Source organism: Polyodon spathula, chromosome 18 (genome assembly GCF_017654505.1).
Source record: "Polyodon spathula isolate WHYD16114869_AA chromosome 18, ASM1765450v1, whole genome shotgun sequence".
Classification (NCBI taxonomy): domain Eukaryota; kingdom Metazoa; phylum Chordata; class Actinopteri; order Acipenseriformes; family Polyodontidae; genus Polyodon; species Polyodon spathula.
In genome coordinates, this window is record NC_054551.1 from 4,789,148 (window position 1) to 4,805,344 (window position 16,197).

Consider the following 16,197-nt stretch of genomic DNA (forward strand, 5'->3'; position numbering starts at 1 on the left):
CCATGTTTGTTTATAGTGACACTAAGAATTGCATTGGAATCCATTCAATGGACTGTGGATTTTAAAACTAGATACATATTGTAGAACATTGTGCTCAACTCTCCTTGGCATTTAACTCTTTCAAGAGCCTAACCAGTATGTCTCAGTAACCAGTCATGGTTATTGACGGACCAACAATCTGTAACAGTTGATTTAAGCTGTAAAAGACTTGGTTCATATTATAAGATTGTTCTCATTGAGTGGACATTGAAGGCTGCTGCTCCAAACGTAGCTGGCAATAGACAAATACAGTAATAGTGAAGAGGAAGTCAGATCCCCATTTGCAACTAACTTGACACACAGTACACAGCTGTTCCTTTAAAATACCTTATTTTAAAAATCAGTAGTCCTTGCAAGTCTTTTTTTTTTTAATGAATTAATACATGTTTTGCGTACAGTTTCAGTGCAAAACAAACTAGGTTTTGTTCAAATTAAAAAAGATAATTCATAAAGATGTAGAAGACAATACAGGTGTACAGTTACAGTACATGTTTTTTAATAAAATTATCAAAAAATTACTTGAGTATTATGTCCTGGTATTGGTTTGCATTTTAAGATGTATTATGAAGTGTTGCACATTGTGTACGTGCTTTTCATGAAGGTCCTTGATTACATTTTTCAGAAATACATTTTTTTCACTTTGTAATATGTCGTATGTATTTCGTAACAAAACCATGTAAAGTGTGTGATTTTGGCTGAGCTGCGTGTTGAGGATTATTCCCTGCAATGTGGAATTTCACATCAGTCATTCACACCAAAGCTATGCTGTTGCTACTGCCCCAGAGACCTTCACACTGGACAAATGACCACACTGAATATAGGATTAGCCTCTGGTTTTCCTGCACTTAAACCATGAAGGAAATCTTCTGTCAGTGTAATGTATATCTGCGTTGGGCTGAGACTGTGAGGTTTTATTAAACACAGCTGCCCCCTTACTAGCTCAGATTTTTTTTTTTTTTGGAAGACATACAAGTTATTTGTTTTGATTGTCTACAAGTCCGTCATGTTGGTTCACGAGTGAGTATGTATGGGAAGGGCTTGGATTAGGGTTAGGGTTAGGCACGTGTGTATGTGTATACAGCCTAATATTTGGAAAACTTATAACAACAATAATAAGTCATTTTAAATTGGCTTTCAAATAAGGGAAGAATGTACTGGTATACTGTAGTCAGTGACCCACAAGGACTTTTGTTTGAAAGGATCTGAAAAACGTGTGTTAATCGCTCAGTCAAAATGTAAATACACAGACTCTTATCTTATAAAAATGCAAACATGGTGGCACAAACATTTTGAGTCCTGCCTGAGTCACGATAAAACTACCGGTATATCCTGCATTGAATTTGTCCTAATCTACACTCGACACTTAACTCTGTGTGGGACAGGCGTTGTTCTGGCCTTTGGGTTGGTTTAAGAAAATGCTTACGTTTTCAAACCTTCTCAGGACTGAAGTCCATATTCGGTATCTGTGGGCTATCTAGATAAGGGATTTTACATTCCAGCCTTGAGAGGTGATACTCATCTCCATTACAGCCTTCAAGGACACACAGCCCATGTGACATGGAAAAGAGCTGAGAGAGCATCTAGAGAATGATACTGCCAGTCTGGATCCACACAGTCACACTGCCTGGCACTCCACTGCTTTCTGTCGTACTGATCCAATACGCTGGTAATGGAGGGCAACACAGAGTCGGGCGACCGCAATCATCGCAGCATGGCCTCCCTGCTGGCATGTAGGGGTGTCAATAGAGATGCATACAAAGTGTCTGAGCTACTTAGTGCTGTGAAATAAAGACATTTTTAACCTAAACAGAACTGCAGATAATTGAAAAATGGTAATTGATGATAATGTAAAATTGAATGTATTATTAAATTAAAATGATACATCAGTATATATATTATATATGTATATATATATATATATATATATATATATATATATATATATATATATATATATTATATATATATTATATACAGTTATACTAATATATCAAAAATGTTCAGTACTATCTCTCAGAGAGTTTGCAAGAAATGCCTACGGATGATGTAAATACAATTTCAGTGCCTGTGTGTAACAGTGTCTGAGAGCATGACGTAGTTAGAAATCAAAGACTGTACAGTAATCAGCCCGTTTGAGCTAGCTGATGTATATTAAAGAGCTTATCATAAGAACCCAACTAAGTTTTTGATGTTTTAAGAAGTATCTTCAACAAGCTTTCCACATCTCAAAGGTTTTTTTGAGTGTGCTATGTACATCATTGCTATAAAAAAAAGCACAAAGGATTCTGCCTGGAGTATAAATAGCCTTTCTGGACAGCAACATAGGACTTGGACTATTTGCATTAGGGATGGATCATGTTCAAGTTAATTTAGCTAAGGAGGACTTACTATTATTATTATTATTATTATTATTAGTTATTTATTTATTTATTTATTTATTTATTTCTTGGTAGACGCAGGGCAGCTTAGATTTGTTACAGAATATCACATTGCAGATAAGGGCAGTTATAAGGTACAGTAAAATTATTCAATTATTCAAAGATCAATTTCAATTGTGCAAAATAAGGAATACAGTAAATAATTACATTTAAGAGCAATTTTGACTAAGCGCAGTTAAACTTATAGTAAAACATATTTGCTTATATGAGTAAAGTCCATTAAGAGCACGTAGTAAATGCGATAGATGGATAAGAACGATTTCAAATAACAGCAATTACATAAAATTTGAATGGATACCTATAAGAGTAAAATCAAGTACAAGATACAAGAAGTAGTTATAATTAAGAGCAGTAGTAGACTACAGCAAGGTATGGAGCAGTTCATTGCAAGTACAAGCTGATGCAAGCACTGGTACAATTGGGTGCCATATAATCCAGCATAGTGAAGAGTCGTGAGGTTTACAGATGCTGTCTGAACAGGTGTGTCTTGAGGATGTGCCAGAAGGTGGTCAGGGACTGAGCAGCCCTGATATCCGTGGGTAGGTTGTTCCACCACTGAGGGGCGAGGGTGGAGAAGGAGCGGGCTCTGGAAGCGGGGGAGCGGAGGGGGCTACAGCTAATCTGCTGGTGGTGGAAGAGCGAAGGGGGCGAGAGGGGGTATAGGGAGAAATGGTAGTCTGGAGATAGGAGGGAGCAGAAAGGTCAAGACAGCGATAGGGGAGTACAAGAGTTTGCAATTGGATGCAAGCAGTGATGGAGAGGGAGCGGAGCAGGCATTTCTTTTAACTACATGTACCTTACAGTCTTGTAATAACACTCCCAATGCAGCTGCAACCTCTCTCCCAGAGAGATCCCCAACTGAGCGACTAAGGGTTCTGTTTTTCACTCAATGTCATGAATGCTGTCTGTGATGTCAGCATGCCTAAGGAGGGGATGGTGTGTCAACAGCAGCTATAATAATGACCCAGCGATACGTCAATCCCCCAGTATCCCAGAGCTTTGTGGAAAAAGACTTGCAGCACAGCCCACCAGTGCATTTTGTAATCCTTCCCTTGCTGAGAACTGACCTCCCCACACTCTGTGTTGTGGTCTGCATACTGCTTGTGGCTGTGTGGAACGGAAATGAGCCGGCCTCCACAAACCATCTCTTGTTGCTAAGGCAAATGAGCCAAGGGCCTGGGAAATGAGAAACAGGAGCTGCTACAGTCCTGCGCTTGTGAACTTGAATGTTAATCAAAAATCCAGTCTCATTGCAGTACAGTGTTCTTCACAATATGCAGTGCTCTTTTTAAATTCTCAAATTCGGCAGATTCCGGCACGGTTGTGGTTTTTTGTTTGTGTTTCTCAAAGTACTGTGAGCAGGAACTGTAACCTGAGGCAGCTGAAAGATTTTTAAAAAGGTGATCTATATATTGTGCCCCACCCTGTCCTCCCCTTGAAACCACTGTGCTGCGAGATACATTAGAGCTCCCTTCCAGTCCTGTTTGACTAGAGTCAACCTGTTGCCATAACAAACACTGCAGAATGCTGAGAACAGGAAGTACATGTTGTAGCGCAGGAATGAATTCCAGACCTCCTGAAAAAGGAGCCAAACCATGTGCTTCGTACTGGGGGACAAGATGGCAGCGGGGAGGGAGCAAGGAAACTGCAGTTACTGTACATGCTATAATGTGTAGCAGCTAGTATAACAAAGTGCTTGGCTCTTTGTTCAACTTCCTTGACTGTGTTAACGCAGGTCCCTGGTAAAAACTATATTTTTCAGTTAAACCATTAGTAAAGCACTGTGCCATTTATGATTTCCTTTTACTGTTTTAAACCTTTGCAGTTTTACCTGAAAACTGCTATTTTTGAAAGGCTTTTTCCTGCCGCAAGAAGTGTCAAGCTGCAGATTTTAAACTCATTGTTTAAGGATATTGTTTTCATCAAATATGTTATTTTGCAGTTTATCTGGATGTTTCTTCAGTAAGGACAGCGTTCTGCTTTAGACTTGTGCAAAGGGGGCAGCCAGTGGCCTCCTGAAGAATGTTGGGCTGATTTTGTAGTGAATGTTTAACCACTAGTTACTCCTTGCCAAAGGAAATGGCTGCAATGAATACTAAAATAGGTGCTATATAGATAAATAGATGATATGCAGATGTGTGTATTTGTACAGTACATACATATGTCAGAATTTCTCTTCTCTTTATAACTGCTCATGAAATTGTGATGGAACTTGACATTGTTCCTTAAAATTGAGGGTGTGTTTGATTTTCATTTGTACACACTGGTATTTTTCCATGATGTTTAAATGTAAATGCATTACATTCATCAATAAGCGGCTTATGGGATTAAAATGGAAAGATAAATATATTTAGCAATCGTATGGTTTTTGTTTGTTTGTTTTTTACTCTAACTAGTACCAGATCATGTCAGAACATTCAGCGCACAGTTGTAACTTTCAGAAGAAGTGACAGAGGGCTGTCTAGACAATGATGTGACACAAACAAAAGTCTATCTATTTCTCTCTCTCTCTCTCTCTGTCCCCCTCTCTCTCTTTCTCTTTGTCGTTTTATATAAAGCACATTCTTTCGGACCAGTGTGATTTGTGTCTGTGTGCATGTGAAGTAAAGATTGCACCGACGCTAAAAGAGCAAATAGTTTCTGCATTTATGGAGGAGTATTTGTGCGAGAGGCACTGAGTTGGGTGTCTTGACAGCAAAATGAGATTGATCACTGTCCCAAACATCCCCTGGAGCACTGTACTGTAGATTATTTACTGTGTTTGGATTCCTAAGCTGTTTTATATTATTATTATTATTATTATTATTATTATTATTATTATTATTATTATTATTATTACCAAGCCCATGTCGGGGAAGACCTATTATTGTTGTTGTTAAGATTCTAAATGATATTAATAATAATTGTTTAACAATATAATAATAATAATAATAATAATAATAATAATAATAATAATAATAATAATAATAATATTCTTTCCACCAACAAAACCTTAAGTTGCACAAAATAAAAACGAGAACTGTTGACATTTCAGAGTTGTAGATGCCAATGGGAACTAATGTCCACAGCTGAACGCGACTTGTCACATGGTCAGGCAGCCATATTGGATTTTACAACAAATTTTGGGAAATTTAAAAACATCTTGTCAGAAACCACTTATAATAAAGTTCTGAAAAAATTGCTAATCTAATCGAAGCAAAACTTGGCATACACTTGTTACAGTAGACCCAAGTGGATGCTGAAATCTTGCCTGATCAAAAGTAGCATAAGAGAAAGAAACTGGACTGCTGCTTTAACTGTGGAACCTTTTACTGTGCATTACACTTTTATGGCTGGAGATGCCAGCTGGCCTGTTTATCATTTGGATAATTAATTTTAATTGCTTTTAACTTGCTGGAACAAATTACAACATTCACCACAGGCCTCTTTGTTCTTTTAAGAAGGGCTTTGTATGTTATCCTTACTAGAGTGAGACACTGATCAACATGACTTTCTTTCATTGTTTGTCTGGTTATATTCTGCTTGCTAAGTTTCTAGCAAAGCAGATTTAAAACGGGAACTGAAGTTTAAGAATTGTTGTTCATTGTTATTATTCTTTTTTTTTTTTTATTTAGTCAGTTCAGCTTTAAGATTTTTATAAACCAAAAACCAGTCGCTTCGTATAATGTGTTTTATTTTTAGCTTAAGTACAAACAAAGCCTAACACACTATCACTATAAATGGTCATATGCTTTATTTTTGTTTTGCACCATCTTCCCCTAACCTACTTTTATGAGAACTGTGTTGCAAATTAGCCAAACTGTACTGCACTGGGCATTCTTAGTAATGCACTGCTAAAATGAAACAGATTGTACCTTACAGTCCTATCCCAAGTGTCTCTTTGCCCTTTCCTAGTGAAGGCGCTCCGTGTTCAAAGACTTTCTCTACACTATTTACTGCTGTCACGTGACTGGACGTTTAATTTGCTTGAAGCTCCGACTGTCTTTCCTCGTCATGCGCTGGAGTCTCAGGCCAGTTGTTTTTTCTGGATCTTGGCCGAAAAATTGCGCAAACTGGTTGTTAGATGATCCTGTAACTTTAGTAATAAACCCATATTGTACAGTCACCCCCTTAACATGCCCAAGTAAGTATATCTTCCATATAGCAAGGGAGTCCAAGATTAAACTGTTCGGTGCTGATATTTTAAGAAGATATTACAGCTGTAGCACTGGATACCAAGGATAAACCCAGGCTGGTTTTGGTCCAAGGGTCAGGATTAGTAAATCATTTCTCAGGTGTTATATATAGTACGAACTGTACTAAATACTAATAATAAATAATAAATTTGTTGCACACAATATTGGCAACTTTTATGATGGTTTTTAGGGTGTAACCGGTTATTAAAAAAACAAAACAAAAAACAACTATAATGCTTTGTGACAGAACTACTTTCACACTGTACTGTTTGTATCGAACAAGTCTGTGGCTCAATAACGCCCTGTATTCACCACAGAGTTAGTGTAGCTTTCTGAAAAGACCATTGTGCTATGGATACAGTATTAAAAGCTTTAACGGGTACAACTCGGCTTGACATGTTGAGTGTTGAGGGAGCAAAGGGTGACTGTCTGTCTATCCCATATACTCTGTGTTCACACATGACACCATTGCACTGAATGCAGGGGGGCGTGCTTGACGTCTATGCTCAAATTGCCATGGGAACCTCTTTAATAAGAAGCAGCTGGATTGACTTTGTCCTTGAGATAAAGGTCCCTGCTGTTTTATTGCGTATCCCTAATTGCTGGATGAATCAGCATTTACGCAGGGCCTGTTTATCAGCACAGCATTTCTTCATGTTCAGTTTTTTTCTGTCTGGAATTCCATCTGGCTTATACAACATACCTATGTAAACACACTGCTGTGCTCTTCCTTAGCCAGTAACTTTCTAACACATTGGCCAACATGGCTGACCAACACCATCGATTCTCTGCGTCTTGGTATTCCTATACACTGTGACTGCCTTGTAGTACAATATTCTTAAACCATTAGTTTACCAGCAATGAAGGTGCACTTCAGTTCTCTGTATGAATAGAGTCTGTTCTTTATGCCTTAATTCACTGAACCTTACTGCTTATCCAGTAAACCATGCCCAGCAGTTGTTAATATGGGGGAGCTGCACCTACTTCAGTCCCATCTTCTAGCAGGTTTTGCCTGTGGGGTAAAGGTAGGGGTGGGCGGTGTACTGTGTTATATTGTAATTGCAGTGCTTAAAGTTGAGTTGAGTGACTTTCATCACTGGCAATGGATTGTTTGGCCCTACAGAGGCGTAATTCTATATCGACCACATGTTTCCTAAATACCACTATGCAACACAATTTTTGTCCTCCAACTTTTGAGGCATAAGCAATTAGGAAATAACACTTACTACCCAGGAAAAAATAAATAAAATAAATTGTTACACGGTGTACTGCCTGGTCAGAACAAGTAGTGATATGACGGGCTGTTTTTACAGATCGAAACGAAGTTTTGAAAGTACAAGTATTTTCTGTGGCCTGCATGTTTTGCTGTGTGCTTGGAAGTGTAATGTGTCTGAGCCTAGAATTCTCCCATTGACTGCAGACTTCTATTTATAGACTGCAGTTCTATGTCATATGTTTACCAGACAGTTTTATACGTCTGCGCTCTGACCAGGAGCATTTTAAACCAGCACCACCTTTAGCAGATTGGCTCTACCAAATGTTTATAATAAATGTCAAACAGATACAGTACATCGTATGTATATATATAATGTATAAGGTGATGTTTTGGCTTGGTAAACTTATTTTGGAAGCCTAGAAGGTCCACTTTCAATATACGATTGTTCCATTCCTATATTGCATCCAACTTGTAAAACAAATAGTGAATGTTTAGGAAGGTTAATCGTTCTTTAACTCTAATTATGGATTGTATGTGAAATGCAGCAAATCTTACTGTATCACTAATCTCTTGTTTTCTTTTATTTTTACAGGGCAGAGAAAACTGAGGTCCTAAGTGATGACCTGTTGCTGGTAAAACTTCCTTCTTTTTAAATGATTTCGTTTTTTCTGGAACCACTGTAGGCTGGGCAATGAGGGAGGGGACGGGAGTTTTGGATGTATAATTTTGGTCCAGGGGTCCCCTCTTTGTCCTGACAGAGCCGCCCTCGTGAGAGGTTAGGCAGCGTCTTGAGCCTTCAAGGCTTCTATATCCCAACATGTCTGCTTCTTGGTGTAAAAAACTGAGCTACAGTTTTACTGAGCTTTCCATTGTGTAGTTTTACTTCATCTACTTTTTTGTCACTTGTCACACTGCCGCACTGTATTCTTCCTAGTTTAAACCCAACCCTAAGGCTTTCTTGTTAAAATGAGAGGGATCTAACAGTCAGAGCACCCTGTTGCTGGAGGATTGGTATTCTGTGTAACACACTTGAAAACTATGACATCATACAGTATAGTACCTTCAGCCAATTGGAGTCACGGAATGCTGCAGCCAGGTTTATTCTATATTATATCAGCTTTATAGCAGTTCTGCCTTTAATCAACACAGTACTGCTGCAACAATGCTTTATTATACTTGAATTTTTAATGATCCCCAGTGAGCATAAAATTGGATTTATGTTCACATCTTGTGCATATTTCTACCTGATGGTAGTGTGTGCCCTTTGGTCTGGAGCATAGAGTACAGTACACAATACAGGAGTTTTCTTTTAATAATGTGCGTGCTGGAATATGTTTTCTATGGGCACCAAGGATGGCAAAGGAGGCTGGTCCAGCGTTTAAAGAAACGGGCTTGTAACCAGGAGGTCCCGGGTTCAAATCCCACCTCACTCACTGACTCACTGTGTGACCCTGAGCAAATCAGTGAACCTCCTTGCAGTCCGTGTTTCGGGTGAGACGACATTGTAAATGATGCATACTTCACGCACCCTAGTCATTGTAAGTCACCTTGGATAAAGGCATCTGCTAAATATACAAATTTATTTATTATTTGAAAAAAGCCAAGTAGGGAATGCTCTCACAGTACTTTCTTGATGACTAACCTCTTTGCCTTGAGCAAAGTGCTTTGTTAGCACAGTAAAGGAGAGATTCCAGTGACCTGAGAATGATGAAGAGCTGTCCAGGCTGACGGCCAAGGGCTTTTCTGTTTTTCATGTATTACATATTTTTTCCCTCGGAAGAATGGTTCTCTGAACAGGGGAAGTGCAGTCTCTTAGAGGACCATAATAAAGATAAGGACGTTGTCATCTGCATAGTTGACATTTTTATGGGAAAACATAAAACGTGTCATTTTCTTACAGGTTGCACTTTGTTCTTTGTTATGTTCTGAATGTATATTGTGGATACTTGGGTGAACAATCCATAAGACCTAGTTAAGTGTGTGTTTTAAAATAAAGTAGAAATATATCAAATTCAAATGTCTCTTTTTGTTTAGTCTAGACCATAATGGAGAGTACATTTTTATAACCAAGTAAAAATCAAACAAACAACAGAATTGTAGACTAGCATATTCGTTGATTGAATTTATTCCATAGTACAGAATTATTTTTTATGAAAACAGAATAGCGTTTTTGTAATTGCTATAGTGTTAACCTACTAAACAGATGACTTTAAAAAAACAAAAACAAAACGCTTGTTTTTAGTGAAAAACAATTAATTTGCGTTCACTAGTCACAAGTTGGAGAGAGAATTATCAGGTTGATTTAACCTGGCAGACGAATCACCAGTCTCCCTGTTTGTCGCTGATGCTCCTTTCACAATGAAAAGAGGAAACCAGCGTCTTGTATTTTGTGCATGCTTCATGCAATCCAAACACATTGTCTGTGACACTTCTGAGTGTGGATCACCTTGACAATACAAACGCAAGCAAACTAATGGGAAAGTGAAGCCAGGAGGTACTTATTTGTTTCCCTTGTCTTTCTGCCAGCAGTGAGCACTCAAAAATACAACAGCTATGAGTTCCCAGGCCAGGTTATGGAGGCAACGCCCAAATGGAAAATGTGACTCTTGATATGTCGATTCTGAAGGAGCCTGTTATCTCAGAAGACAGCCCATGCAATTTCTGAGCTCTGTTCTTTGGGTAGCCACCAGCATACTGTATGTGCTTGTAACTTGGGCATGTTGCTGCATAAGTCATTTTTCAGTTTGATTATTAATTCTCTTCTGGTCTGCTGCACAAAAAAAAATGGAAATTTGGAATCATCCCGTGCAGTAAATATTTTTTGTTTCTTTTTTTTTTTTTTTTTTTTTTTTTTTTTTAGACACCCCCAGCATACAGCTCTGGCCAGCATTTTTTGGCCAGGTATTTTTTGGCCTGGACAGAATCCAGACACCAATTCCTATGGTTGTCCTTGAGAAGGTGACAAAAACAACCACTTTCTACTCTGCATGTTCCAAGTAGGAGGCTTTGGATTTAGAAGCCATTGTCGAAGTGTTGATTGGTAATTTTCTAGAAACAGTGAACAGTTGTTACTACCTTGGGGCAGTAGAAATAGTTACTTTTACTGTGGAGCAGAACAAAGATACTGCTGGTTCCTGACAAGAAGTTTTAGCATGCCCCTTTTAGCATCAGCAAGTTTCAGGCTGAACCATTAAGACTCTTTCCACCCATGACAAATGAAAATAAATACCAAAGGAAGAGTCTTCAGTTACTTAGATTTTTCAATCGGGTAAATCAGGTTGTCTTTCTGTCCCAGCCACACTTAATAAATTCAGGAACAAGTTCTGCAATCTATGAGATAACGCTCTCTGAGCTGTCAAACTGCTGCTAACCCTTATCCACCCCCTCCCAGCTACAAAGAACCCTAGATGTGAACCACCGGTTACTGCTGAGCTTGGAAGCTGCTGACAGTGTTACCTGATGCTAGTAATGGCAGCTGGTGTACCGTAACTCTCAAATAAGCATTTGGGTTTGTTTTTTTAACGAAAGAGAACAATTTACATAACAGTTTTTTATTCTCGCCAAGTGCCTCCAAGTTAGAGCTTACGTACCCGGAGATTATAATTTATTTGGTTCATTATTAACCAAGAATAGCTGTTTTAGGGATTCAACTGTTCAGCAGCTACAACATCCATTGACTGTTTGTAGTGTTTGAAGCATCTGTTTTAAGATGGGAATCGGTCTTTTTTGGCTGTTTTGCAGTAATTCTGGGGAACGGATGGCAGGTAAAAGAACTTTGCTTTGATATCTGCTTTGTTTTGCTTCAAACAAGAGCAGTCTGCACACAGCTGAGCTAAACACAGCCTCTGCTGCATATTGCTGGTTTTGTACGTTTTAATTGGTTAGCCTCAGCACCCCCCCCAAAGGCCCTGCAGCACTGCTCTGTTGAGTCATTTGTGCAAAGCTGCTTAGTACAAGCTGTGGTTAATCGTGTTCCAACGTTGTTCGCTGCATTGTTGCACACACGCCAACAGAAACTAAAACAATTGCTAATAACTGGCTTCAAGAGAGAATATTTCGGAAATGTTGGGAGTGGGGTTAGACGTGGATGGTACTGTAACAAACAACTAGATTCCACTTCTTTTAAATTCCTAAACCTACATGGCACAGATTTCATTACAGTAAGGCATGTAGTAAATATTTTTAGATAGTGTTTTATAAACTGACTGGTCGAAGGTTCTCTGCTCCCGTCTGTAAAATACAACTTCCAAGAACAGAAGGCAGTTCTTAAAGTTAGATAATAAGGGTGTTCCTTAGCAGACCATCATTTAATGGATTTTGTAATGGAAAGGCGGGAGGAAGCAATCCTTATTGTTGCTTTTCATTTTCAGATAGAGAAACGCTTGGATGTAGTGAGAGCGGTTTCCCACAATACTCAGAAACGGCTATTAACGTGTTTGCAAGGTCAGATTGGCACAGACGCAGAGAAGAGACATGTAAGTACTCTTGACATTTTCAAGAAATGTCAATAATTAAGAAACCTACCAACCTACCTACAGAACTGTTCTGAGAGTGAGAGAGAGATGTTTAATTGGTTTGATTTGTGTTTCAGAAAAAGCTCCCATTAACAGCACTTTCACAATGTATGCAGGAAGGGGGTAGTCTGCTAGGTGAAGAGTCTCTTATTGGGTGAGTATTTCAACTAACTAGCAGTGCAGAGCCCAGAGATCTGACAGAAATTCAGCTGAAATGAGCACAGTGTTCTATAGACACATCAACAGAATAGAGATAAGACCTACTGTGTTGCAGGTTTGATTTTACTATGACCTTGATTTGCCATAGCATACAGGGGACAAGCAGTGTCTATTTAAACCAAGTCAGCAGTTGTTGGTGCTAAATAATTTATAATTGGGTCAGCGGTCTAAAGGCAGGTTGCAAACATTTTTCGCGGTAGCTAAGCATTGCAATTATTTGGTGTACTACTTAATGTTGGTCTTTTTTGAAGCAGCCCTGTACTTCCTGTGTAGTGGGCCTGTGAATTTTAAAATAGACACCTGAAACTCTGCAGAAGCAAAACTCACAATTAATAAGTTGCAGTACCAAGGTGCTTGGCAACCATCCGAGGAATAGACTTCTTGTCTGAGTGCAGAAAGGTCAATACTGTGTTAGTCTTGCACTTAGAGACTGCTTCGTGGTTTGTAAAGTGCCTTAGGAAGCTTGTACATGTAGACCATTATTTATAACAAATTTGTTTGGTATTGCAGCGAGTTGCATGTTGGCCTTGGGACTTCTAGTATGCGGTGTGTGTTTGTGTTCCAGTAAAATGATGGACATCTGCAGTGACGTGGAGAGCAAGCTGGCCATGGAGCTGTCGCAGCACGAGGTGCAGATAGAACAGGATGTCTTGGACCCGCTGAACCAGCTCGCAGAGGCAAGCCCATCCCTGCGTCCTTCTAAACCATGACCGTTACAATCAAAACCCTGTTTAAAAAAAAAAAAGTTAGTATATGGGAATATTATTTAAATTTTTTATATATATATATATATATATATATATATATATATATATATATATATATATATATATATATATATATATATATATATATATATTATATCAATATATACTCTCAAGTATAGTCACACAAGCTACTGAAGTAGTACAGTTAAATTGCCTGCTGTACACAGGAGAGTTCAGCAGAGCTTCACTGCAATGCACAACGCAGTGCTTGTGTGAGGACACTGTAGAACCAGGTAGAACTACAGCAACTGACTCTATAAAGATCCTGATCAATACATTGCATCTCACGGTGGAGAAATTAAGGGGTGGGGTTGAGAAGGGAAGTCTTAGGTCACTAGAGGAACTAGTGAAAGGTAAATATTGCAAACTGCTTTTTCATATTAAATGCAACCTCTCACTTTACCAAGGTGGATATTCCAAATATTCAGAAACAGAGGAAGCAATTGGCGAAGATGGTACTGGACTGGGATTCAGCTCGAGCCAGGTAACAGAGATCAGCTTTTCTGTTTTGACACAAATCCACTCCTCTGTCTTTCCCTGTATTTGTTCATTGTTCATCACTATATATGGGAATAGCAAAAAATGTTCAGGTTATCTTATCATTTCCTCTGCTATGAATTGCAAGCTTCTCTTTATTCAAGAATAAATAAGCAATAATAATTTATGTGTTTTATCTAAATACAGATTACAAACCCTTGTTGTTAAAGCTGCAGCTGCTCAGCCTGGCTCTTGTGGCTGTGTACAGTGTGGTAGGCAGTTAGGACACATCCCTGTGTGTTTCAGCACTGTCTCTCTTCTCCGATGACGATTCCCAATTGTTTGTTACAGGTGGAGCCAGGCTTGCAAGGCCATCGTTTTAGGAACCAATTTCCAAGCACTGACAGCCAAAGCAGAGTCACTCAAAGAGGAGATGGATGAGACGGGCAACAAAGTAGAGCTGTGCAAGGTATTGCGTGCGCGCGAGCACACACACGCACACACGCACACGCACACGCACACGCACACGCACACACACACACACACACACACACACACACACACACACACACACACACACACACACACACACACAGTGGTACACCACTTCTCACTGAGAATAAAAAAAGATTCTGCTTAAACAAGGCCAATACCAGTTCCACAGTGGATAAGCTGTTTTAAAGTTACTGTATGTAACATTTTTGCAGTACAAGAATCGGTGGGCCTGTTCTATTATATAGGTTAAAGAGCCTATGTTTAAAAGCACAGGAATGATTGGCTTGGTCCATTATACAATGCTGATCAGACACAGCTGTCAGGGGGTTCAAGGAAACAGGCTGCCCTTTCACAAAGCCCTTTTTGTTTACCAAGCAGTGCAGGGAAGGGATCTGATCAGCTTATAAAAGATTAATGACTTGGAATGGATAAACGCTACACTAAAGGAGTCATTGTTTATTTTCAAAGAATTTGAATTGTTGGTTTTTTCTTTTCTTTTTAATAAATAAACTGAAATCCTGATTATGAAGGTACAGAATGTTTTATTTTGAGACGTTCAGTCAATTCATTGACACTTGTCTGCCCACATGCTCTTTGTTCCTGCCTGCTCAAGTTTGATTTGCCCCTTTTTAAGCAGTTATCACATAATCTGAAAATAGCCCAAACGCATATAGCCCATAATATAAATATGCAGTGTACATAGTAAAACAAACTAAGGAAATATGATCTCATGCTCAATTAATACCAAAACTTCCTCATTTTAAATTCTGATATTCAGGTGCCTTTGAGATTGGCATAGGCTAGGCATCTGTTGGTTTCTGGTGCTGGTCTAGCACTTTGGTAACTAAATTCTCATCTCAGTTGTATCTTGATAAAATATTTGATTTAAAGAAATTAATAACATTGAAAATAGTTAGGGCTTATGACTAACAGTGGCAGAATACTGTTGTCCTAAAATATATAAACATGTTTCTTTGTGGTATTCATTTGACTGTTTTCATTGTAAATTAGATAAATAGTTAGCAGTATTTAGCTCTGCCACTGTTTGGATCATTAACCCAACATAAGGTCATTTTTTATCCAATACCTAGCACTGTTCTGCTATTTAAGACTAGTCTAGTCACATTACCCTGCATTAGCATGTTCTGCAGTGTGCAGTATGCCACAGTGTGAGTCTGTAACAGTAGGGAAACCACTTCTAGCTGCACAGTATTCCTGTTAGGCTTTGGAGGGGGAGAATTAAAAACAGTCCTTAAGAATTAGTCACACTTGCTACCTCCTATTTTTCCATAGGACCAGCTTGCAGCCGACATGTATAATTTATTTTCTAAAGAAGGGGACTATGCACGCTATTATGTAATGGTAAGTTATGAAGCACTTTTTTTTTTTTTTTTTTTTTTGAGGTGCTAGCATTTCCCTGTATTGACTTTTTAATGTTAATCTTTATAATGACCTGAGGCGACCATGTTGGATTCAGTTATTTACAGTAAACTTTGAGGTTAGCTTTCAAATGCATTATATATAGTTTTGTAGTTTTGGTTGGTTTTACTGTACACATAATGCAAATTATGCCAGATAACAAACTCTTTTTTTAATGTATTGTTGTGTTTACAATATGGGTTCTGTTCTCAGTTATTAGAAGAACAAGCAGAGTACCATAGAAAGGCTTTAGCAGTGTTAGAAAAGGTCCTGCCGACTATCCAAGCCCAGCAAGGTACAGTAATGCCTGTGTTTTTGTGACTGAATCATCTTGCTTGAGCCAGCGCTGTAGCCCTTCTTATCTTGCATTTTTTCACTTCTCACTTTTTTTTTTTTTTGTGAATGATACTGAACTTAAATCCTCCTCTAATGAAACTG

General features: G+C 38.6%; 1 protein-coding gene across 1 annotated transcript in view; it reads left to right on the top strand.

Moving 5' to 3' along the window:
• LOC121331151 (rho GTPase-activating protein 17-like) overlaps positions 1–16,197 on the top strand; it is a 49,557-nt gene that overhangs the window by 13,609 nt on the left and 19,751 nt on the right. Inside the window, exons 2-9 of the mRNA XM_041278364.1 lie at positions 8,461–8,500; positions 12,239–12,343; positions 12,460–12,536; positions 13,167–13,278; positions 13,776–13,852; positions 14,197–14,314; positions 15,634–15,702; positions 15,973–16,054. Of these exons, the coding sequence (XP_041134298.1) occupies positions 8,461–8,500; positions 12,239–12,343; positions 12,460–12,536; positions 13,167–13,278; positions 13,776–13,852; positions 14,197–14,314; positions 15,634–15,702; positions 15,973–16,054 (680 nt within the window). The remainder of the gene's footprint in view (positions 1–8,460; positions 8,501–12,238; positions 12,344–12,459; positions 12,537–13,166; positions 13,279–13,775; positions 13,853–14,196; positions 14,315–15,633; positions 15,703–15,972; positions 16,055–16,197) is intronic.